At 31.9% G+C, this 26736-nt stretch overlaps 3 protein-coding genes across 5 annotated transcripts; all 3 read right to left on the bottom strand.

Moving 5' to 3' along the window:
• Positions 1-1739: 1739 nt before the first annotated feature.
• LOC143250460 (uncharacterized) lies at positions 1740-14693 on the bottom strand. 2 transcript variants are annotated; one of them, XM_076501023.1, is made up of 3 exons: positions 14167-14693; positions 13548-13633; positions 1740-2148 (listed from the first exon to the last, which is right to left on the bottom strand). In XM_076501023.1, the coding sequence occupies exons 1-3, from the start codon at positions 14626-14628 to the stop codon at positions 2040-2042; spliced, it is 657 nt and encodes a 218-aa protein (XP_076357138.1). In that variant the 5' UTR covers positions 14629-14693; the 3' UTR covers positions 1740-2039. The 2 variants fall into 2 exon arrangements, with proteins under 2 accessions (XP_076357138.1, XP_076357137.1); XM_076501022.1 differs by lacking the exon at positions 1740-2148 and adding an exon at positions 12872-13163.
• On the bottom strand, positions 3889-8360 carry LOC143251242 (uncharacterized). The gene is made up of 2 exons (XM_076502688.1): positions 8196-8360; positions 3889-6498 (listed from the first exon to the last, which is right to left on the bottom strand). The coding sequence occupies exon 2, from the start codon at positions 6478-6480 to the stop codon at positions 3889-3891; it is 2592 nt and encodes an 863-aa protein (XP_076358803.1). The 5' UTR covers positions 6481-6498; positions 8196-8360.
• A 659-nt stretch (positions 14694-15352) lies between the features above and the next one.
• Positions 15353-19508, bottom strand: LOC143250459 (uncharacterized). Of its 2 annotated transcripts, none has more exons than XM_076501019.1 (2): positions 19403-19508; positions 15353-17709 (listed from the first exon to the last, which is right to left on the bottom strand). In XM_076501019.1, the coding sequence occupies exon 2, from the start codon at positions 17689-17691 to the stop codon at positions 15661-15663; it is 2031 nt and encodes a 676-aa protein (XP_076357134.1). In that variant the 5' UTR covers positions 17692-17709; positions 19403-19508; the 3' UTR covers positions 15353-15660. The 2 variants fall into 2 exon arrangements, with proteins under 2 accessions (XP_076357134.1, XP_076357136.1); XM_076501021.1 differs by having other exon boundaries at positions 15353-17706.
• Positions 19509-26736: the final 7228 nt, after the last annotated feature.

Genomic DNA, 26736 nt, shown 5'->3' with positions numbered 1-26736 from the left:
TTTCGTGCTTCTTACAACGTTTTCATAACGTCATATGATTATTTCCTGTATTATTTAGCCTTTAAGATTAGAAAGATTCCATTAAAATGTCATAAAGTTACTACTAATTGTGAACACTAATGTAGTTTATTGTTCGCAACAGACAAGATTGGTGGTAGTTTTGCTCTAAGAAACTTGCAACAAGTTATTACAGATATGTATTGATCATAATTACAGGTTTATAAACAATTATTTTGTCGTTCATAATGAAGTCAATAGTTTTATAAACTTTTCGATATGCAATGAATTTGTTGACAAATAATTCTAAATATATTCATCACTCCGAAAGTCCTCAAGTATCATACAACAAAAAGATCAGTAATTACAATTTACAGTGCTTCGGACATCATTTCAAAGGTGTTTTAATGTTAGAACTAGTCTATCCACACGTTCAAAATAAGGGTACGTTTCATGTGGATAGTGGTGTAAAATTGTACTTCAAGGACTGTAAACTCAAACACCAAATTTTGCTTGTTACTTATAAACTCCTTGCATATTAGACCAAAGGACTATGTAGGATGTACTACCAGAGAACTCATATAGCTGGGAAATTTGAGAACATGTAGTGCACGACATATCTTGATATATATCCTATCTACTATCAGTGTGTATATTAGTACAGCCAGTATAGTTGATTGTGAGAAGCTGTTACAGCTTTGGAAGATACTGATAATAGCTAACCACAGGCTTTAAATAAATAGATAGGTTTTAGTGGTTCCACATCGTATGAGACTATTTCTCGCGTGCTTAAAACCAAATGAAAAATAAATTATTTTATATTTAAGAATGATCATTTGTGTAATATATAAAGAATATTAAAATTTCGAAAACTTGTTCGATGTTGATAAATAATGTTTACAGAAAAATTCATAGAAACAGTAACAACATCCAAATATCTTCTTAGATGTGAAACAACTATACTAATATTCCAATGATACAACATAAATACGACTTAGTGTTTCTATATTAACTTTGTGAGAGTACACTTTGTGTTTCAATCGTCTGTTTTCCTACTTAACTTTTGAGATAATTATTACATACTTGATATAAAATTAAAATATTCATATATATATATATATATGCAATCTTAAGTTGGAATCACTGCGGAAAGTGAAATGTCTCACCATTTGTACCTTTCGTTTATTGGTATAAATTCAATCGAAAAATGTAACTACTGTAAGAAGACATCAACTCTAAAACTTTCCTTCTTTATTGTGATTGGGCACGATGTTCTTTTGACACATCACGGTTAATCTTATACTTTGTAATTAAAGCTACTGTAACATTTAAATATATAATTAAATTTACAAAGCATTAACTTTGTTGTATATTTAGACATGAGACATTTTTACTGTTCACAGTATTCAGTAAATATTAAAATATAGTGATATTCTTCAAGTTTTAGTGTCTATATTGTTGTATATCTAGAATATCTAACAGTGAAAAAAAGAGATTAAAACAGAAAGGTTAACTATTTTACTTCTAGCAGAATAGGTTGTTTAATGCCTCATGTGAATAACAACTGGAAAACTGTTCAAGTTCACAGGATCAATGTTAATTATTTCGCTTTATTCTGTATTTCAAGCAAGAAACGAAAGAAGAGTTATGCTTCGTTATCAGTTTATTACAATATTTTACAAATACAAAAAACAGTTGTATGTAAACCAACTTGAAAGTTGTTAATATTTTTTTATCTAAATGAATGACACATTAAGTTCTTGTTACATACTAATGGAGACTTAAGGACAGGCGAAATCAAAATTCCATTAATTTTTTAAAATATTTTCAATGACATAAATCTGTTACTAGTTTTATTTTCAATTCGTACTTTAAGCGTTCAATACAGACAATCTATGATTCTAGTGCAAAACATGTAAACAAGAAATCTATGTTTCAAGCTGTAAAATGTGTACACAAGATAAGTTAACACTATTGCGTTTTAAAACGAATAGACTGTTTCAGACAAATAAATAAGATAAGTCAAATTGTATTTCGGTATATTATAATTCGAATGACTTCATATTTGGCTGTAATCCAACGCTGGCAACAAAGAGCACTGTGGTCGTCACTACAGGGATACCGAGCAAGGTCCAGGTTCGATGTTTCATCCTATTGATAAATGTAACAATACTGTTATTCCTTTGTTTGTTTAAAACAAAATCACTTTCAGCTATCTTCTGTGTCTACCGCGGGAAATCGAACCCAAGATGTTAGTGTTATAAATTCATAAACTTATCACCATACCAACGGTGGACAAAACCAGTTTGGTCGTGATTTTGACTGGGTAAATGCGTTTCGCTTATACTGAATTTTTACTTTAAAACCTATCAAATTGAAGAACCCTCCGCTTATACAGCGGTAAGTCTACGGATTGAGAACACTCAAATTAGGTGCTCGATTCCCCTTAGTGGGCTCAGCAAATAGCTCGATGTAACTTTTCTATAAGAACAACACACACACATTAAAGATACAGAAATATTTTCTTACTTTGAGAATATTCGTCCCTCATCTTGATCAGAATGAAGAGGTAATAGAGCTTCGTTGTTATGTTTTTCACTGCCCAAAACCAACAACTGAAATTTCAAAAAAATAACAAAAAACAATAGGGACATGAGAAAAATGGAATGGTCTTCACAACATAGTAACTTGTGGTAAGTTACTTCAGTTTCAATCATCTCTTCTTTACTTTATTAGGTTTCATAGGTAGAATGTATAATCGTTAAAAAACAACTTCAAAACATGAACATTATTTACTGTTCACTATTGAATACATTACTAAGTATAAAATGTTTAAATATTCACAGTAAAACCAACTTACTGAATTTAAGAGTTAACAAAAATAAGCTAAATTTGTAAATACGACAGTTACAAATAAATACGCTTTTTCTTTATAACAAAGGCTTTACAATTACAAATTAAATGGAGACATCGGTTAATCTTGTAATGCTCACAGTTACAAATAAGTACATTTTTGATAAAATAAAGGCTGCCGTGTATGAAATATTAAATAGGCTGTGCATGGCATCAGATTTAATTGAAGAAGTCAAAGTAATAGCTTACTAATAGATTCACGAACATTTATGGTACAATTAAATTCTATGCCTACCTTTTGCAGAATGACCAAGTTCCTTACGTAATAAAATATCTTTATTAATTTTGTCAGCTGGAAGTCTGAGGTTATATGCAGTTTTCTCCTGATTCAAAACTCAAACTCTTTTGTGGTTCTTTGATTCTCTAAAGTGTATCTCGTGAGGTCATGATAATTTACAACATTTCTTCGATTTTCAAAGTTTCTACTGTTAACAATCCTACTGTTTTTTACAATTATCTCCCGAGGTTCGTTTGTCTCAAACGTTCTCCGATTACATTAACTATCATTTCAGGATAACACATGTTTCTTGATCTCCGACTTTCCAAAGCTCTAATTTCCGAACAATATCTTTGAATGTTATCATATTTTTCGACACGAAGTCTTCAAAGCCCTTACTATATTTTAGTTTTCTTATTTCTACAGCTCTAACTTGAGAGCCATACTTCCGGTTTGTTCTCCGGCTTTCCCGAATCATAGATACCGGATTATCTCTTTTACCACCAACTAGATTTTTCAAATTTCTCCATCGCGTTTGTGTTATTTCTCGAAGCTCCAAAACTCTTGTTGTCCTTGCACTTTTCCTCGATTTTCAAGACGTCGAATGTTAATTCTACTTGATTTGTACAATATGTAACTTTTCACAACTGTGCTTTCTGAGTGACGAATATCTGATAGTGACGTAATTTCCAGAGAGCTGGTATCAACATGGTGTCTATAATTTGTTCTCTTTTGTTCCGAATCCCATCTTTCTGTAGCTCTTATATTTTTTTCAAAGTCTTGGTTTCATACATTCCTCTGTCTGCCTTTCTTGTGATTTTAAGAGACCTGATCTTATAATATTTCAGAGATCTTTGTCTCACTTCTGGTTTGTTTTGAGAACTGCGCTTTAGCTCTCTTCTCTGTTGTTTCAAATATCGTCTTTGTGAAAGTTGATGTTGCTCCAAAACCATGATTTCATATTCGATTCTTTGTGCGTTGAGCCTTTCATATCTAAGTAATTTGTAATAGCCTCCTTCGTTTAGAGAAATAGTTTCAGAATATCTCCCACTTGTTCTTGTAAACGGTTGTAACGTTCTATATTGTGAGTTACTTCTATCACTTCGTCGGTTTTTTGACGTTTCACTGTTCGTATTTTTTACATTTTTTAGATCTCTTGTCTTGGAGTTATCCCTTAGAATTACTTTTTGTTTATTCAGAAGAAACCTACGATGTAAATTTCGTCTTATGTTTGAAATGACGTATTTAAACGTTTTCAGAATTGAGTTATGCCCTTCATTTATTCTGTGGATTTCTAAAGACCTAGTTTGAGTGTTTCGTATTTTGATTCTAGTTTGTAGTTCACTTGCATGTTGTAGTGAATCATGCATCTTTTTAATTCTTCGGTTTTCCCCACCACTAACTTGGGAAACACGTCTCTCATTTGTCCTACTGTAACCTAATACTTGCTTTTCTGAACCATTCCTTTTGTTTCTTCTTATAGATCCCAAAGTCCCAGTCTCAGGCTCGAATCTTTCAAGTGGTTGTCGACGTTCCCCCGTTTCTCTTTCTGAAACCCCAAGAACGTTTCTTCTTTGAATTTTCGAAGTTCTAATCTGTAAAACACGCCTCTCATTTAACCTACTGGCGTCGAAATTATGTCTTTCAGTAACGCGAATCTTATTTCTTTTCAAAGCTTCTAAATTATCCTTTTGATAATCGCGTTCTTCAAGTGTTTTGAGGTATTCTCCTGCTTGTCTGTCCACAATAAGTCTCTCGCTGCTTCTTCGGTTTTCCATGGTTCTACTTCGAGAAGCACGTCTGTCATTTGACGGGCTTAATTCCGTTATTTGCCCTACAGAATCGTAGATCTTATTTGTTCTTAAGTTTTCGGAACTTCTAGTTTGAAATTCGCATCTTAGGAATGTTCTGTGATGTCCCTTAATTTCTCTTTCAGGAACATTTAGGTCGCGTTTTCTTTCGTCTGCCAAAGATCTAATTTCGAAAACACGTCTTTCATTTAACCTACTGAATTCTAATGTTTGCCTTTCGGAACCATGAATATTGTTTGCTCTCATGTTTCGTAAAGTTCTTGTTTTAGTCTCACGTCTCTCGAGTGTCCTATACCGTTCTGCTGTTTGTCTCTGCATAATACGCCTCTCATTTGTTCTTCGATATTCCATAGTTCTGCTATGAGAAATACGTCTGTTACTTGAACGAGTGATTTCCGATGTTTCCCCTTCTGAGTCATGCATCTTGTTTGTTTTCATGTTTCTTATATTCGTAGTTTCAGATCCGCGTCTGTCGAGTGTTCTGTGGTGTTCTTCAGTGTGTCTTTCAGAAATGCTTAGTTTGTTATTTCTTTGGTCTTCTGAAGTTATAGTTTGGGAAACACGTCTATCATTTGATCTAATGCTATTCAATGTCTGCCTGCCAGAGTCAGACGTTTTGGTTCTTCTAAGGTTCTTGAAAGTCTCAGTTTGAAAGTCGTGGTTTTCGTTTGATGTGTCCTGATACAATATTTGCGTCTGAGAATCATTCATTTCCGTTTCTTTCCAGTGTTCACTATTAAAATTCCTCCTGTCCATTATTCTTCTGCCTCCCAGAAACAAGTCTTCAGATAATTGTCTTCGATTTTCCAAATTTCCACTTTCAAAATTATATTGCTGTTGCGTTCTTCGGTTTTCTACGACTGTATTAACAGCACGTCGGTTTCCTGAAGCTCTAGTTTCTTGCACACTTCTTATGGAATTCGATTTGTTTTCCATATTTTTTCTATATAATTGATTGCTATTAGAAAATTCAGAATCATTAATAGCTGTGTGTTTAGAGTTACGTCTGCTAATTATTCTTTGACTTCCCAAAAATTTCCTTTCATTATTTTTCTCAGTATTCCTACGATTTTGAGAATTTCCTGTTTCACACGTGGAAGTTCCTACGTTTGGTAATAATTTACTTCTACAACCAAGACTTCCAATCCTTCCATAGTAAATCAACATTCTCTTTTCTGAATATCTTTGCTCCGGCTTCTTATTGGATTTGTGGGATATTTGATTTCCCTCATTTTCATCAAGTTTTGGAACTCTTACTTGTCTTCTTTGTCCTAAACTTGAAATATAACCATATTCTCGCAGTTGGTTTGGAATTCTTTTATCTCCTGCTGAGTTGGATCTGTCATCAGGTTGTTTTTTGTAGTAATTTGATCGATAATCAGGAATTTTATTTCTGACCAACGTTTCGTCTTCTTTCTGAAGTTTAGTTGGATAAGACTCTCGTAGAGCAGTTTGATCACATTCTACGTCACACCCGTTCAAATGCCAAATGATAATGCATGATAGAATTACAATCCCAACTGGGGGCTTTCGTCTCACCATACTATGTCTTTAACTCTTCTGAAAAACAACGAATATAAATTATCTGCAATTAATTCGACTATTTTTGCAAAATGTTATTTTCTAATTAATTAGGTTGTGAAATATGTAGTTATTGTTAAGATTGGTCTTCTTGCTGGTTTTTTTATGTGACCGTTATTTATTTTTAAGGAGAATTTTATAAATTAGAGAAATATTATTTGTTATTTCTGTCATGTGTATATCATTTAAATTTGATTTAAATATTCTCTGTCGAATAATTACCCCAAATCCATCAAGTTTATTAATTGATTGAAAGTGCGATGAATCCACTTTGCCCTTCCTCTTAAGACGTGGTTATAGGAGAAAGGTTTTATTAATAAAAATATAATAAGTTTTGATATTTTTCTTATTAATCAGAAACCTAGTACCTGGCATGACCAGATTATTATGACGCTCGACTCGTAATATCTTGGTCCCTGGTTGGAATTCCCATCACACCAAAACATGGTCAAACTTTCAACTGCGAGAGCGTTGTAAGTGACGGTCAATCCCATTTTTCGTCGGTTAAAGACTAGCCAAAAAGTTGGCGGTGTTTCAACATGACTAGCTGTCTTTTCTCTATTATTACAATGCTAAATTAGGGACAGTTAGCATAGCTAGCCCTTGTGTAGCCTTCCAGTAGCACAGCGGTATATGTGCGGACTCACAGCGCTAGTAACCAGGTTTCGGTATCCGTGGTGGGCAGAACATAGATAGCTCATTGTTCAGCTTTGTGTTTAATATAAGAAACAAATAAACAAACAAAGCCCTCGTGTAGCTTTGCGCGAAATTCATCAAATAAACGAACAAAAACTCTACAATGAGTTTAGTGCCCTCTGCCCACATAGGTTTCGGAAGCTGTTTAAAATTACCAACCCTCAAAGTTACCTTTCAGTCACATGAAGTGACCAAGTCATTAATGTGCTTGGTATTTTAACAGTTTGTTTTATTTAAGAAGTTATGCTTACTCGCGAACTGATACCGCAAAATCTTTTATGTACGTCAACTATTAGTACTTCTCAGAAGTAACAGAGTGTACCTTAGAATAAACAGATAGTGGGTGGTAGGGTGCTACTGACAGGTTGACTTGTCCCTGGTCTGTATTTCAAAAGTGAAGAAGTCGTCAGACAGCTTTTTAGTGTTTCTGTAAATTCGTACAAAGTTATTTTATTTGAAATGAAGATTAAAATAACTGAATATTGAAAGTTGGACTACGAAGCAGTAATGTGACTATTAGTATTTAATTTGGCTTATGTATTAGCCCTAAAAAGTTATAAAAAGCTCACGAAGTTAAGTTTACCATTATTGACAAACATAGCATATTATGTGTTTCGCGAAGCCAACTAGTTGCAAAGAATGTAAGAAAATCTTACAATGTTTACTGACTCAATATTGAAATAAAACTGGAATTTTGGATTCATGCAATCAATTGCTAGAGGTAGACAATTTCAAACGTTTCATATCTCTTGTATTCTAAAACAATGAGGTATAAAATGCAGAGATTTTTCACCCCATAAGAATTATGCTAAAAATTTTGCAAAGTGTGATAGCATTGAAATACTCTGTCCTTTTATTTTAAGTATAACCCAAAAACGTTTAATGGTTTAGAAACAACATGACATTGGGCCATAAGACTCCAACAAAATAATTGCATTTAAGTTATCAAACTGAAACCAAAAGAATTCTGCAACACTTACCAAACTGTCAAACGGTTAACTGTTCTCAAAGTGACGGATGTTCTACACTGCGCCTTTTTCTTTTGAGATTTTTCTTTCAAAAGGAAGCTGGATATGCTACTGATGGTACTAGGTTCCGTCTCGAAAGACGTTCCCTTTTATTGAGATTTGTGTCGCTAGAGAGCGCCTTGGTAACGAATGTTGTAAGTCTGCGCGTTCCTTATCTTCTTCCACAGAAAACCTCTCAACAAGAAAACCTACACTCTTCTCCTGCAAGACGTTACAGTTAATCCGCTTGTGGTTTGGTTGAGCACGATAATCTGGCCAGTAATCAATCGTTCTTGGTCTAATTTTAGCACTGATTGTTTAATGAAAGTTTTCAGAAACTTGATTGATCTCTTTCAATATGGATTATCACTTCAGATGACCGCTCTACTTTTAACTTTATTGGATTTAAGATGAATGAAGTATATTCTACTTCCACGGAAGAATTACACATGTTAGAACAGATATTTCAGAATAAAGGTTCAGAATTAATGTAATCGTAGTGGATAATGAAGAGATAATACATATTTAATAATTACACACAAAACTGTTAAACTTATAAACTATTTGTTCTGTAATAATAACATATAGCTATATGAAAACTATAAATTTTGTTTAGAATCATTTAGAAATAACAAGTGATGTTTCCAAATAGATACCACATGTTAAGTATTTAATTTTATCTCATAAAAGCAGTTGTTTATATTTGTCATACTTCCTCCCTCATGTCCTTCAACAACACGAGTTCAGTGATTTCAATACAATGTGTTTCATATGCAAGACTTTTTCTAATTTGGTTGAAAATAATTCCAGTTTTTTCCAAATACTTTCATTTCTAGAGAACGAAAGGATGAGAACTTTATCTTCCAATAAACTTGAGCAGCATTGTCATTTCTATATCCCGTTAAAAGACTTCTAACAAAAGTTTCACTGCAGAAAAAATCGCAAGCCGTAAGGTATAAAATGGCCAGCGAAATCTATGGGCAGTTTACTAGTTGTCGTGAACTTTTGCCCGAAAAAATATCTATTGAAAAAGAACATTCACATTAAATATTAGAAAATAATTATTAGAACTGAGAATAGAAAGACGAATCAGCACAGTCGAGAACAGGAGGCGTTTGTAATAATTTTATTTCCTGAGAGGCTTAATATACTCAAAATCGTCTGAGAAAGTTTTTGAAACTCCAGTTACCATATCCAGACTTTTCTGAGAAGAAATGGTGTTTCTCGACACGTTTCTTTCCTCATAAAACGGGTTTCACTACCCGTGGTGGTTGCATCGTAAATAATGCGTTGTGTAACATTTAAATTTTAAACAAATTCTATCTTTTCATTAAAACTCTGACGATATTCATTAATTTATTTAAAGTAACTCTATTTAAGAATTTAAATCACAATTTATTTATATTTACTGATTTTGTATTCGTTTCTCTTTACTTTTTAATAACATTATTTTGTATCTTTTGTTTGTTTTGTATCCAGTGAAAGTTTAATGTTATTAAACTAATCTTCAATACGTTTCTCCTAAACTTTAATCTCTAAGTACCAATATCTGTTCATGTGAACCATCTTGCTTTACAATAATAATAAAACAAAAATTTTATCCCGAACAAAAGACGTTTTTCTTATATGAAAAAGATTATCCAAGAGAAGGAACAAAAAACATTGAATAAAGTCTTCATATCAATAATACTTTTATATTTGAAGCGATGCAGAGTCTTAATACGGTACTCCTTCTTTTTTAACTTCAAGAGCTAATCAGAGAGAATTCTTAAGTTAGTGTTATGTAAAAAGTAGAAATTCAATTATCAAAATTGATATTTCACAACCATAAGTTAGATAAGTATTACTGATTAGAAATAAAACATTACATTTCAATCTTACAGTATTCTGTATCTACATTATACTTTAATACAACAGAAATATACTGTAACAATTATAGAATTAATCAGTTATCCAAATTATATTGCCTTAGTTTCATATAACATCGAAATTTGCTTACTAATTCTGTTAAAAGTGTAATTTAATTTTTTTTTTAATTTTAAATTAACGAGGTATATTATGAGGTTAGAACTTTAACGAGATTTGCAGTGATTTCCTTACTGTGAAGAGAACTCTGATCCAATGAATTAATAAGTTAATAGTTCAGCTTTTCCGTCATTACAATTATAATTTTTGGGGATACATTACACCTCAAGACGAACATCAACGTCTTATTAAACTTGTAATACGTATTGATTTAGCTGTAACAGGGCGAGGTGAAGGTAACAAAGAGAGTAATTCTGATCAAAGAAGACTGTTCCAAGTCAAAATCATATTATAATATACTACAGAATTTATATGTTGAATAAAGAAAGATCCATGGTCTAAAACCATGGATAAACATAATTACATGAATACTTATTGCTTTTAAATGAGGACCAAAATTATATCTGAAAATGTATATAAATAATTATACTAATTGACTCTGTTTTTGTTCTTTGTTAATTGAATTTTAATTATGTGAATAACAAATTTACTTTAATACATAGTTTGAGTTTTAAATATTAGATCAGAACTTGAAATTCAATTAACATGGGTATATTACATAACATAATTTATGTGACAACAACGGAACAATTGGTCCTTCATGGCTGTCCCATCCTCTAAACTAATTGAATGTGGTAAATAAAATATAGAAATAAAACTACGTCAAAACCGATCTTTGTCACTCACATAGTTATCAAAGTTTAACTGAAAATCACTCACATTTTCTACCTCCACAGAATCCAAAGGCCGACTATTTCTCCAGAAATATATATCTGTTTTAGCTGAAGATGACTCCTATCCTATCAAAACTTATATTTATATTCCCTAGTATCATGATTCTCATAATTAAGTGTGAAGAAACGTGATACATCATCAATATAAATTCCATTAACAATCCTAAACACCTTAATCAGATCCCACTTTATGCCTTAATCAGTGACCTATACAATGAAACCATGACCTCTTTAGACTTGTGTTCAGTATTTATATAAATACAACCTAATACCCTATTTGCCTTACCACTGGTAACATTACTCTACTTGGATACCTTAAGATACACATCAACCACTACACCAATATCCTTTTATTTCATAACACTGTTATATATTCAAATTTCATATAACAAAAAGATCGGTAATTACAGATTACAGTGCTTCGGACATCATTTCAAAGGTGTTGTAATGTCAGAACCAGTCTATCCACACGTTCAAAATAAGGGTACGTTTCATGTGGATAGTAAGTATAAAAATTGTACTTCAAGGACTGTAAACTCAAACACCAAATTTTGCTTGTTACTTATAAACTCCTTGCATATTAGACCAAAGGACTGTGTAGGATGTACTACCAGAGAACTCATATAGCTGGGAAATTTGAGAACATGTAGTGCAAGACATATCTTGATATATATCCTATCTACTATCAGTGTGTATATTAGTACAGTTAGTATAGTTGATTGTGAGAAGCTGTTACAGCTTTGGAAGATACTGATAATAGCTAACCACAGGCTTTAAATAAATAGATAGGTTTTAGTGGTTCCACATCGTATGAGACTATTTCTCGCGTGCTTAAAACCAAATGATAAATAAATTATTTTATATTTAAGAATGATCATTTGTGTAATTTGTAAAAAATATTAAAATTTCGAAAATTGTTCTGTGTTGATAAATAATGTTTACATGAAAATTCATAGAAACAGTAACAACATCCAAATATCTTCTTAGATGTGAAACAACTATACTAATATTCTAATAATACGACATAAATACGACTTAGTGTTTCTGTATTAATTTTGTAAGTGAACACTTTGTGTTTCAATCGTCTGTTTCCCTACTTAACTTTTGAGAGAATTATGTACATACGTGATTTAAAATTACATTTTCATATATATATATGCAATCTTAAGTTGGAATCACTGCGGAAAGTGAAATGTCTCACCATTTGTACATTTCGTTTATTGGTATAAATTCAATCGAAAATGTAACTACTGTAAGAAGACATCAACTCTAAAACTTTCCTTCTCCATTGTGATTGGGCACGATGTTCTTTTCACACATCACGGTTAATCTTATACTTTGTAATTAAAGCTACTGTATTATTTAAATGAATAATTATATTTACAAAGCATTAAATTTGTTGTATATTTAGACATGAGACATTTTTATTGTTCACAGTATTCAGTAAATATTAAAATATAGTGATATTCTTCAAGTTTTAGTGTCTATATTGTTGTATATCTAGAATATCTAAGAGTGAAAAAAAGAGATTAAAACAGAAAAGTTAACTATTTTACTTCTAGCAGAATAAGTTGTTTAATGCCTCATGTGAATAACAACTGGAAAACTGTTCAAGTTCACAGGTTCAATGTTAATTATTTCGCTTTATTCTGTATTTCAAGCAAGAAACGAAAGAAGAGTTATGCTTCGTTATCAGTTTATTACAATATTTTACAAATACAAAAACAGTTGTATGTAAACCAATTGAAAGTTGTTAATATTTATTTTATCTAAATGAATGACAAATTAAGTACTTGTTACATACTGATGGAGACTTAGGAATAGGCGAAATCAAAATTCCATAAATATTTTGAATAATTTCATCACATAAATCAGTTACTAGTTTTATTTTCAATTCGTACTTTAAGCGTTCAATACAGACAATCTATGATTCTAGTGCAAAACATGTAAACAAGAAATCTATGTTTCAAGCTGTAAAATGTGTAAACAAGATAAGTTAACACTATTGCGTTTTAAAACAAATAGACTGTTCTAGACAAATAAATAAGATAAGTCAAATTGTATTTCGGTATATTATAATTCGAATGACTTTATATTTGGCTGTAATCCAACGCTGGCAACAAAGAGCACTGTGGTCGTTACTACAGGGGAACTGAGCAAGGTCCAGGTTCGATGTTTCATCCTATTGATAAATGTAACAAAACTGTTATTCCTTTGTTTGTTTAAAACAAAATCACTTTCAGCTATCTTCTGTGTCTACCGCGGGAAATCGAACCCAAGATGTTAGTGTTATAAATTCATAAACTTATCACCATACCAACGGTGGACAAAACCAGTTTTGTCGTGATTTTGACTGGGTAAATGCGTTTCGCTTATACTGAATTTTTACTTTAAAACCTATCAAATTGAAGAACCCTCCGCTTATACAGCGGTAAGTCTACGGATTTAGAACGCTCAAATTAGGTGCTCGATTCCCCTTAGTGGGCTCAGCAGATAGCTCGATGTGGCTTTGCTTTAAGAACAACACACACACACACACATTAAAGACAGAGAAAAATTTCCTTACTCTGAGAAAATTCGTCCCTCATCTTGATCAGAATGAACAGCTGATAGAACTTCGTTGTTACGTTTTTCACTGCCCAAAACCAACAACTGAAATTTCAAAAAAATAACAAAAAACAATAGGGACATGAGAAAAATGGAATGGTCTTCACAACATAGTAACTTGTGGTAAGTTACTTCAGTTTCAATCATCTCTTCTTTACTTTATTAGGTTTCATAGGTAGAATGTATAATCGTTAAAAAACAACTTCAAAACATGAACATTATTTACTGTTCACTATTGAATACATTACTAAGTATAAAAATGTTTAAATATTCACAGTAAAACCAACTTACTGAATTTAAGAGTTAACAAAAATAAGCTAAATTTGTAAATACGACAGTTACAAATAAATACGCTTTTCTTTATAACAAAGGCTTTACAATTACAAATTAAATGGAGACATCGGTTAATCTTGTAATGCTCACAGTTACAAATAAGTACATTTTTGATAAAATAAAGGCTGCCGTGTATGAAATATTAAATAGGCTGTGCATGGCATCAGATTTAATTGAAGAAGTCAAAGTAATAGCTTACTAATAGATTCACGAACATTTATGGTACAATTAAATTCTATGCCTACCTTTGCAGAATGACCAAGTTCCTTATGTAATAAAATATCTTTATTAATTTTGTCAGCTGGAAGTCTGAGGTTATATGCAGTTTTCTCCTGATTCAAAAACTCAAACTCTTTTGTGGTTCTTTGATTCTCTAAAGTGTATCTCGTGAGGTCATGATAATTTACAACTTTTCTTCGATTTTCAAAGTTTCTACTGTTAACAATCCTACTGTTTTTTACAATTATCTCCCGAGGTTCGTTTGTCTCAAACGTTCTCCGATTTACATTAACTATCATTTCAGGATAACACATGTTTCTTGATCTCCGACTTTCCAAAGCTCTAATTTCCGAACAATATCTTTGAATGTTATCATATTTTTCGACACGAAGTCTTCCAAAGCCCTTACTATATTTTAGTTTTCTTATTTCTACAGCTCTAACTTGAGAGCCATACTTCCGGTTTGTTCTCCGGCTTTCCCGAATCATAGATACCGGATTATCTCTTTTACCACCAACTAGATTTTTCAAATTTCTCCATCGCGTTTGTGTTATTTCTCAAGCTCCAAAACTCTTGTTGTCCTTGCACTTTTCCTCGATTTTCAAGACGTCGAATGTTAATTCTACTTGATTTGTACAATATGTAACTTTTCACAACTGTGCTTTCTGAGTGACGAATATCTGATAGTGACGTAATTTCCAGAGAGCTGGTATCAACATGGTGTCTATAATTTGTTCTCTTTTGTTCCGAATCCCATCTTTCTGTAGCTCTTATATTTTTCAAAGTCTTGGTTTCATACATTCCTCTGTCTGCCTTTCTTGTGATTTTAAGAGACCTGATCTTATAATATTTCAGAGATCTTTGTCTCACTTCTGGTTTGTTTTGAGAACTGCGCTTTAGCTCTCTTCTCTGTTGTTTCAAATATCGTCTTTGTGAAAGTTGATGTTGCTCCAAAACCATGATTTCATATTCGGTTGTTTCTGCGTTGAGCCTTTCATATCTAAGTAATTTGTAATAGCCTCCTTCGTTTAGAGAAATAGTTTCAGAATATCTCCCACTTGTTCTTGTAAACGGTTGTAACGTTCTATATTGTGAGTTACTTCTATCACTTCGTCGGTTTTTTGACGTTTCACTGTTCGTATTTTTTACATTTTTAGATCTCTTGTCTTGGAGTTATCCCTTAGAATTACTTTTGTTTATTCAGAAGAAACCTACGATGTAAATTTCGTCTTATGTTTGAAATGACGTATTTAAAAGTTTTCAGAATTGAGTTATGCCCTTCATTTATTCTGTGGATTTCTAAAGACCTGGTTTGAGTGTTTCGTATTTTGATTCTAGTTTGTAGTTCATTTGCATGTTGTAGTGAATCATGCATCTTTTTGATTCTTTGGTTTTCCCCACCTCTAACTTGAGAAACACGTCTCCCATTTGTCCTACTGTAACCTAATACTTGCTTTTCTGAACCATTCCTTTTGTTTCTTCTTATAGATTCCACAGTCCTAGTCTCAGTCTCGAATCTTTCAAGTGGTTGTCGACGTTCCCCCCGTTTCTCTTTCTGAAACCCCAAGAACGTTTCTTCTTTGAATTTTCGAAGTTCTAATCTGTAAAACACGCCTATCATTTAACCTACTGGCGTCGAAATTATGTCTTTCAGTAACGCGAATCTTATTTCTTTTCAAAGCTTCTAAATTATCCTTTTGATAATCGCGTTCTTCAAGTGTTTTTAGGTATTCCCCTGCTTGTCTGTCCACAATAAGTCTCTCGCTGCTTCTTCGGTTTTCCATGGTTCTACTTCGAGAAGCACGTCTGTCATTTGACGGGCTTAATTCCGTTATTTGCCCTACAGAATCGTAGATCCTATTTGTTCTTAAGTTTTCGGAACTTCTAGTTTGAAATTCGCATCTTAGGAATGTTCTGTGATGTCCCTTAATTTCTCTTTCAGGAACATTTAGGTCGCGTTTTCTTTCGTCTGCCGAAGATCTAATTTGGAAAACACGTCTTTCATTTAACCTACTGAATTCTAATGTTAGCCTTTCAGAACCATGAATGTTGTTTGCTCTCATGTTTCGTAAAGTTCTTGTTTCAGTCTCACGTCTCTCGAATGTCCAACACCGTTCTGCTGTTTGTCTCTGCATAATACGCCTCTCATTTGTTCTTCGATATTCCATAGTTCTGCTATGAGAAATACGTCTGTTACTTGAACGAGTGATTTCCGATGTTTCCCCTTCTGAGTCATGCATCTTGTTTGTTTTCATGTTTCTTATATTCGTAGCTTCAGATCCGCGTCTGTCGAGTGTTCTGTGGTGTTCTTCAGTGTGTCTTTCAGAAATGCTTAGTTTGTTATTTCTTTGGTCTTCTGAAGTTATAGTTTGAGAAACACGTCTCTTATTTGACCTAATGAATTCTAGCTTATTCATTTCAGACTCATCCATCGTTTTTCTTCTAATATTTTCTACAGTCGTAGTTTCATGTTCTCGTCTTTCAAATGTTCTGTGATGTTCACCTGTTTGTGTCTCCAGAACACGTTTTTTGTTTGTTCTCCGGCTGTTCAACCTTCTACTTTGAGAAACACGTCTATCATTTGATCTAATGCTATTCAATGTCTGCCTGCCAGAGTCAGACGTTTTGGTTCTTCTAAGGTTCTTGAAAGTCTCAGTTTGAAAGTCGTGGTTTTCGTTTGATGTGTCCTGATACAATGTTTGCGTCTGAAAATCATTTATTTCCGTTTCTTTCCACTGTCCACTATTAAAATTCCTCCTGTCCATTATTTTTCTGTCTCTCAGAAACAAGTCTTCAGATAATTTTCTTCGATTTTCTAAATTTCCACTTTCAGCATTATATTGCTGTTGCGTTCTTCGGTTTTCTACGACTGTATTAACAGCACGTCGGTTTCCTAAAGCTCTAGTTTCTTGCACACTTCTTATGTAATTCGATTTGTTTTCCATATTTTTTCTATATAATTGATTGCTATTAGAAAATTCAGAATCATTAATAGCTGTGTGTTTAGAGTTACGTCTGCTAATTATTCTTTGACTTTCCAAAATTTTCCTTTCATTATTTTTCTCAGTATTCCTACGATTTTGAGAATTTCCTGTTTCACACGTGGAAGTTCCTACGTTTGGTAATAATTTACTTCTACAGCCAAGTCTTCCAATCCTTCCATAGTAAATCAACATTCTCTTTTCTGAATATCTTTGCTCAGGCTTCTTATTGGATTCGTGGGATATTTGATTTCCTTCATTTTCATCAAGTTTTGGAACTCTTACTTGTCTTCTTTGTCCTAAACTTGAAATATAACCATATTCTCGCAGTTGGTTTGGAATTCTTTTATCTCCTGCTGAGTTGGATCTGTCATCAAGTTGTTTTTTGTAGTAATTTGATCGATAATCAGGAATTTTATATCTGACCAACGTTTCGTCTTCTTTCTGAAGTTTAGTTGGATAAGACTCTCGTAGAGCAGTTTGATCACATTTTACGTCACACCCGTTCAAATGCCAAATGATAATGCATGATAGAATTACAATCCCAACTGGGGGCTTTCGTCTCACCATACTATGTCTTTAACTCTTCTGAAAACAACGAATATAAATTATCTGCAATTAATTCGACTATTTTTGCAAAATGTTATTTTCTAATTAATTATGTTGTGAAATATGTAGTTATTGTTAAGATTGGTCTTCTTGCTGGTTTTTTATGTGACCGTTATTTATTTTTAAGGAGAATTTTATAAATTAGAGAAATATTATTTGTTATTTCTGTCATGTGTATATCATTTAAATTTGATTTAAATATTCTCTGTCAAATAATTATCCCAAATCCATCAAGTTTATTAATTGATTGAAAGTGCGATGAATCCACTTTGCCCTTCCTCTTAAGACGTGGTTATAGGAGAAAGGTTTTATTAATAAAAATATAATAAGTTTTGATATTTTTCTTATTAATCAGAAACCTACTACCTGGCATGACCAGATTATTATGACGCTCGACTCGTAATATCTTGGTCCCTGGTTGGAATTCCCATCACACCAAAACATGGTCAACCTTTCAACTGCGAGAGCGTTGTAAGTGACGGTCAATCCCATTTTTCGTCGGTTAAAGACTAGCCCAAAAGTTGGCGGTGTTTCAACATGACTAGCTGTCTTTTCTCTATTATTACAATGCTAAAGTAGGGACAGTTAGCATAACTAGCCCTTGTGTAGCCTTCCAGTAGCACAGCGGTATATGTGCGGACTCACAGCGCTAGTAACCGGATTTCGGTATCCGTGGTGGGCAGAACATAGATAGCTCATTGTTCAGCTTTGTGTTTAATATAAGAAACAAATAAACAAACAAAGCCCTCGTGTAGCTTTGCGCGAAATTCATCAAATAAACGAACAAAAACTCTACAATGAGTTTAGTGCCCTCTGCCCACATAGGTTTCGGAAGCTGTTTAAAATTACCAACACTCAAAGTTACCTTTCAGTCACATGAAGTGACCAAGTCATTAATATACTTGGTATTTTAACAGTTTGTTTTATTTAAGAAGTTATGCTTACTCGCGAACTGATACCGCAAAATCTTTTATGTACGTCAACTATTAGTACTTCTCAGAAGTAACAGAGTGTACCTTAGAATAAACAGATAGTGGGTGGTAGGGTGCTACTGACAGGTTGACTTGTCTCTGGTCTGTATTTCAAAAGTGAAGAAGTCGTCAGACAGCTTTTTAGTGTTTCTGTAAATTCGTACAAAGTTATTTTATTTGAAATGAAGATTAAAATAACTGAATATTGAAAGTTGGACTACGAAGCAGTAATGTGACTATTAGTATTTAATTTGGCTTATGTATTAGCCCTAAAAGTTATAAAAGCTCACGAAGTTAAGTTTACCATTATTGACAAACATAGCATATTATGTGTTTCGCGAAGCCAACTAGTTGCAAAGAATGTAAGAAAATCTTACAATGTTTACTGACTCAATATTGAAATAAAACTGGAATTTTGGATTCATGCAATCAATTGCTAGAGGAAGACAATTTCAAACGTTTCATATCTCTTGTATTCTAAAACAATGAGGTATAATATGCAGTGATTTTTCACCCCATAAGAATTATGCTAAAAATTTTGCAAAGTGTGATAGCATTGAAATACTCTGTACTTTTATTTTAAGTATAACCCAAAAACGTTTAATGGTTTAGAAACAACATGACATTGGGCCATAAGACTCCAACAAAATAATTGCATTTAAGTTATCAAACTGAAACCAAAAGAATTCTGCAACACTTACCAAACTGTCAAACGGTTAACTGTTCTCAAAGTGACGGATGTTCTACACTGCGCCTTTTTCTTTTGAGATTTTTCTTTCAAAAGGAAGCTGGATATGCTACTGATGGTACTAGGTTCCGTCTCGAAAGACGTTCCCTTTTATTGAGACTTGTGTCGCTAGAGAGCGCCTTGGTAACGAATGTTGTAAGTCTGCGCGTTCCTTATCTTCTTCCACAGAAAACCTCTCAACAAGAAAACCTACACTCTTCTCCTGCAAGACATTACAGTTAATCCGCTTGTGGTTTGGTTGAGCACGATAACCTGGCCAGTAATCAATCGTTCTTGGTCTAATTTTAGCACTGATTGTTTAATGAAAGTTTTCAGAAACTTGATTGATCTCTTTCAATATGGATTATCACTTCAGATGACCGCTCTACTTTTAACTTTATTGGATTTAAGATGAATGAAGTATATTCTACTTCCACGGAAAATTACACATGTTAGAACAGATATTTCAGAATAAAGGTTCAGAATTAATGTAATCGTAGTGGATAATGAAGAGATAATACATATTTAATAATTACACACAAAACTGTTAAACTTATAAACTATTTGTTCTGTAATAATAACATATAGCTATATGAAAACTATAAATTTTGTTTAGAATAGTTTAGAAATAACAAGTGATATTTCCAAATAGATACCACATGTTAAGTATTTAATTTTATCTCATAAAAAGCAGTTGTTTACATTTGTCATACTTCCCCCCTCATGTCCTTCAACAACACGAGTTCAGTGATTTCAATACAATGTGTTTCAGGTGCAAGACTTTTTCGAATTTGGTTGAAAATAATTCCAGTTTTTTCCAAATACTTTCATTTCTAGAGAACGAAACGATGAGAACTTTATCTTCCAATAAACTTGAGCAGCATTGTCATTTCTATATCCCGTTAAAAGACTTCTAACAAAAAGTTTCACTGCAGAAAAAATCGCAAGCCGTAAGGTATAAAATGGCCAGCGAAATCTATGGGCAGTTTACTAGTTGTCGTGAACTTTTGCCCGAAAGAATATCTATTGAAAAAGAACATTCAATTTAAATATTAGAAAATAATAATCAGAATTGAGAATAGAAAGACGAATCAGCACAGTCGAGAACAGGAGGCGTTTGTAATAATTTTATTTCCTGAGAGGCTTAATATACTCAAAATCGTCTGAGAAAGTTTTTGAAACTCCAGTTACCATATCCAGACTTTTCTGAGAAGAAATGGTGTTTTTCGACACGTTTCTTTCCTCATAAACCGGGTTTCACTACCCGTGGTGGTTGCATCGTAAATAATGCGTTGTGTAACATTTAAATTTTAAACAAATTCTATCTTTTCATTAAAACTCTGACGATATTCATTAATTTATTTAAAGTAACTCTATTTAAGAATTTAAATCACAATTTATTTATATTTACTGATTTTGTATTCGTTTCTCTTTACTTTTTTAATAACATTATTTTGTATCTTTGGTTTGTTTTGTTTCCAGTGAAAGTTTAATGTTATTAAACTAATCTTCAATACGTTTCTCCTAAACTTTAATCTCTAAGTACCAATATCTGTTCATGTGAACCATCTTGCTTTACAATAATAATAAAACAAAAATTTTATCCCGAACAAAAGACGTTTTTCTTATATGAAAAAGATTATCCAAGAGAAGGAACAAAAAAACATTGAATAAAGTCTTCATATCAATAATACTTTTTTATTTGAAGCGATGCATAGTCTTAATACGATACTCCTTCTTTTTAACTTCAAGAGCTAATTAGAGAGAATTCTTAAATTAGTGTTAGGTAAAAAGTAGAAATTAAATTATCAAAATTGATATTTCACAACCATAAGTTAGATAAGTATTACTGATTAGAAATAAAACAGTACATTTCAATCTTACAGTATTCTGTATCTACATTATACTTTAATACGACAGAAATATACTGTAACAATTATAGAATTAATCAGTTATCCAAATTATATTGCCTTAATTTCATATAACATCGAAATTTGCTTACTAATTCTGTTAAAAGTGTAATTTAATTTTTTTTTAATTTTAAATTAACGAGGTATATTATGAGGTTAGAACTTTAACGAGACTTGCAGTGATTTCCTTACTGTGAAGAGAACTCTGATCCAATGAATACATAAGTTAATAGTTTTGCTTTTCCGTCATTACAATTATAATTTTTGGGGATACATTACACCTCAAGACGAACATCAACCTCTTATTAAACTTGTAATACGTATTGATTTAGCTGTAACAGGGCGAGGTGAAGGTAACAACAGAGAGTAATTCTGAAGAAAGAAGACTGTTCCAAGTCAAAATCATATTATAATATACTACAGAATTTATATGTTGAATAAAGAAAGATCCATGGTCTAAAACCATGGATAAACATAATTACATGAATACTTATTGCTTTTAAATGAGGACCAAAATTATATCTGAAAATGTATATAAATAATTATATTAATTGACTCTGTTTTGTTCTTTGTTAATTGAATTTTAATTATGTGAATAACAAATTTACTTTAATACATAGTTTGAGTTTTAAATATTAGATCAGAACTTGAAATTCAATTAACATGTGTATATTACATAACATAATTTATGTGACAACAACGGAACAATTGGTCCTTCATGGCTGTCCCATCATCTAAACTAATTGAATGTGGTAAATAAAATATAGAAATAAAACTACGTCAAAACCGATCTTTGTCACTCACATAGTTATCAAAGTTTAACTGAAAATCACTCACATTTTCTACCTCCACAGAATCCAAAGGCCGACTATTTCTCCAGAAATATATATCTGTTTTAGCTGAAGATGACTCCTATCCTATCAAAACTTATATTTATATTCCCTAGTATCATGATTCTCATAATTAAGTGTGAAGAAACGTGATACATCATCAATATAAATTCCATTAACAATCCTAAACACCTTAATCAGATCCCACTTTATGCCTTAATCAGTGACCTATACAATGAAACCATGACCTCTTTAGACTTGTGTTCAGTATTTATATAAATACAACCTAATACCCTATTTGCCTTACCACTGGTAACATTACTCTACTTGGATACCTTAAGATACACATCAACCACTACACCAATATCCTTTTATTTCATAACACTGTTATATATTCAAATTTCATATAACAAAAAAGATCAGTAATTACAAATTACAGTGCTTCGGACATAATTTCAAAGGTGTTTTAATGTTAGAACTAGTCTATCCACACGTTCAAAATAAGGGTACGTTTCATGTGGATGGTAAGTATAAAAAAATTGTACTTCAAGGACTGTAAACTCAAACACCAAATTTTGCTTGTTACTTATAAACTCCTTGCATATTAGACCAAAGGACTGTGTAGGATGTACCACCAGAGAACTCATATAGCTGGGAAATTTGAGAACATGTAGTGCACGACATATCTTGATATATATCCTATCTACTATCAGTGTGTATATTAGTACAGTTAGTATAGTTGATTGTGAGAAGCTGTTACAGCTTTGGAAGATACTGATAATAGCTAACCACAGGCTTTAAATAAATAGATAGGTTTTAGTGGTTCCACATCGTATGAGACTATTTCTCGCGTGCTTAAAACCAAATGATAAATAAATTATTTTATATTTAAGAATGATCAATTGTGTAATTTGTAAAAAATATTAAAATTTCGAAAACTTCTTCTGTGTTGATAAATAATGTTTACATAAAAATTCATAGAAACAGTAACAACATCCAAATATCTTCTTAGATGTGAAACAACTATACTAATATTCTAATTATACGACATAAATACGTCTTAGTGTTTCTGTATTAATTTTGTAAGAGAACACTTTGTGTTTCAATCGTCTGTTTTCCTACTTAACTTTTGAGAGAATTATGTACATACGTGGATTAAAATTACATTTTCATATATATATATATGCAATCTTAAGTTGGAATCACTGCGGAAAGTGAAATGTCTCACCATTTGTACATTTCGTTTATTGGTATAAATTCAATCGAAAAATGTAACTACTGTAAGAAGACATCAACTCTAAAACTTTCCTTCTCCATTGTGATTGAGCACGATGTTCTTTTGACACATCACGGTTAATCTTATACTTTGTAATTAAAGCTACTGTAACATTTAAATATATAATTAAATTTACAAAGCATTAAATTTGTTGTATATTTAGACATGAGACATTTTTATTGTTCACAGTATTCAGTAAATATTAAAATATAGTGATATTCTTCAAGTTTTAGTGTCTATATTGTTGTGTATCTAGAATATCTAGCAGTGAAAAAAAGAGATTAAAACAGAAAGGTTAACTATTTTACTTCTAGCAGAATAAGTTGTTTAAACCCTCATATGAATAACAACTGGAAAACTGTTCAAGTTCACAGGATCAATGTTAATTATTTTTGCTTTATTCTGTATTTCAAGCAAGAAACGAAAGAAGAGTTATGCTTCGTTATCAGTTTATTACAATATTTTACAAATACAAAAACAGTGGTATGTAAACCAATTGAAAGTTGTTAATATTTATTTTATCTAAATGAATGACACATTAAGTTCTTGTTACCTACTAATGGAGACTTAAGGACAGGCGAAATCAAAATTCCATAAATATTTTGAATAATTTCATCACATAAATCAGTTACTAGTTATATTTTCAATTCGTACACTATAAGCGTTCAATACAAACAATCTATGGTTCTAGTGCAAAACATGTAAACAAGAAATCTATGTTCCGAGCTGTAAAATGTGTAAACAAGATAAGTTAACACTATTGCGTTTTAAAACAAATAGACTGTTCTAGACTAATAAATAAGATAAGTCAAATTGTATTTCGGTATATTATAATTCGAATGACTTTATATTTGGCTGTAATCCAACGCTGGCAACGAAGAGCACTGTGGTCGTTACTACAGGGAACTGAGCAAGGTCCAGGTTCGATGTTTCATCCTATTGATAAATATAACAAAACAGCCATTCTTTTTTTTGTTTAAAACAAAGTCACTTTCAGCTATCTTTTGTGTCTACCGCGGGAAATCGAACCCAAAGTGTTAGTGTTATAAATTCGTAAACTTATCACCATACCAACGGTGGACAAAACTAGTTTTGTCGTGATTTTCACTGGATAAATGCGTTTCGCTACTACTGAATTTTTACTTTAAAACTTATCAAATTGAAGAATCCTCTAGCAGTGATATCCTTACTGTTAAGAGAACTCTGATCCAATGAATGCATAAGTTAATAGTTTTGCTTTTCCGTCATTATAATAATTTTTCTTAGTACTACATTATTTTGTAAAGTTAATTACCAATCTGCGTTCTAATTACATAATATATCCCCAAACATATACAATATGTTTTTAGGAACCTTCAATGTGCTACCTTGTCAAAGGTTTTCTAATCCACATATACCAAATCTACGCCGTTAGTACCCTCTACATAAACAGTCAAAGAATGTCAAATGATTTGTAAGTCAATATTTTCTTTCTGTGAAACCATGTTGACTGTCTACTGAAAGTGTAGACTTTGTTACGTGGCCAGCTATGGTGAGAAAGCTTTTGATACCAGCATTCCGCTACAAGAAACAATTGATTTATGGTCAGTACTAATGTCTCCGTCACAGTGTGGGTTTTACAAATTCATATATTTTATAATTAAAGAATCAATTTCACATTTAATATAATTTTAATCTGAATTTTACTGTTAATATGAAATAAAACTTGTAACTAATATGTTTAAGTTTTTGTTTATATTACATAAAACAATTAAGAAATTGTAGTATTCAATTTAAGACACTTTATTATAGGACGTAGGTTCATTATATATTTTTTTGTAACTCACTAAATGCTGAAAATGGTTTCAAATATTTCTATTTAAAGAAGGTCAATAATATAACCATAAATATATTTAAAGAAATTATAGCAATTAACTATGATGTTTGAATAATGTATAGCTTAACAAAAATTCACATACAGAATATTTATGTAAAGCCAGCACTTTTAAATATTGATATATACGGAGGACGAATTCACCGTTAAATATAGTCTGAGTTTTTAAACCCAGTGCAGAATTTGATGTTTCATCAAAATATATACATGGCTGGCTTTGTACAATCTGTTAATACTTACATTATACTGGAAGTTTTATTCACCAGTATTCGTAGATAATTAATTTCTTAATAAAAGTTTGTGATATAAGTTGTATTGTTAATATTACTTCAGCTATTGGACATAACTTGTTTACGTTTTATTGACACGTCTACTGTTATTTTAATCACAAACTCGTAGTTTGTAGTACTTGAATAGTAAACACATAAACATGTAACTTATCATGTGAAAATGCACGTAACAACGTTGTTAATAGTATGACTGCTCTAAAGTTTAGAAAATCTTCATGTTTCGACCCACCATCTTAATGAAAAAGTGATATCGATGTACATACAGTAATATAACACTTATATTTAAGTGTTTCCCTCATCATAAGGTTACAGCTTAGGAATCAATTACGTGCTGTAAACGACATAAACATGCGCAGAAGAGATAGTTTATATTGAAGTAAAATTGAAATTAACATCATTTACAACGCTAATAACTTGGCGAAAGAGCCGATGCTGTTTTCTTCATTTTAACATATTCGTGCTTCTTACAACGTTTTCATAACGTCATATGATTATTTCCTGTATTATTTAGCCTTTAAGATTAGAAAGATTCCATTAAAATGTCATAAAAGTTACTACTAATTGTGAACACTAATGTAGTTTATTGTTCGCAACAGAGAAGATTGGTGGTAGTTTTGCTCCTAAGAAACTTGCAACAAGTTATTACAGATATGTATTGATCATAATTACAGGTTTATAAACAATTATTTTGTCGTTCATTATGAAGTCAATAGTTTTATAAACTTTTCGATATGCAATGAATTTGTTGACAAATAATTCTAAATATATTCATCACTCCGAAAGTCCTCAAGTATCATACAACAAAAGATCAGTAATTACAGATTACAGTGCTTCGGACATCATTTCAAAGGTGTTTTAATGTTAGAACTAGTCTATCCACACGTTCAAAATAAGGGTACGTTTCATGTGGATGGTAAGTATAAAAAATTGTACTTCAAGGACTGTAAACTCAAACACCAAATTTTGCTTGTTACTTATAAACTCCTTGCATATTAGACCAAAGGACTGTGTAGGATGTACTACCAGAGAACTCATATAGCTGGGAAATTTGAGAACATGTAGTGCACGACATATCTTGATATATATCCTATCTACTATCAGTGTGTATATTAGTACAGTTAGTATAGTT

This window comes from Tachypleus tridentatus, chromosome 5 (assembly GCF_004210375.1).
Source record: "Tachypleus tridentatus isolate NWPU-2018 chromosome 5, ASM421037v1, whole genome shotgun sequence".
Taxonomy (NCBI): Eukaryota; Metazoa; Arthropoda; class Merostomata; order Xiphosura; family Limulidae; genus Tachypleus; species Tachypleus tridentatus.
This window is presented reverse-complemented; position numbering and strand designations above follow the sequence as displayed.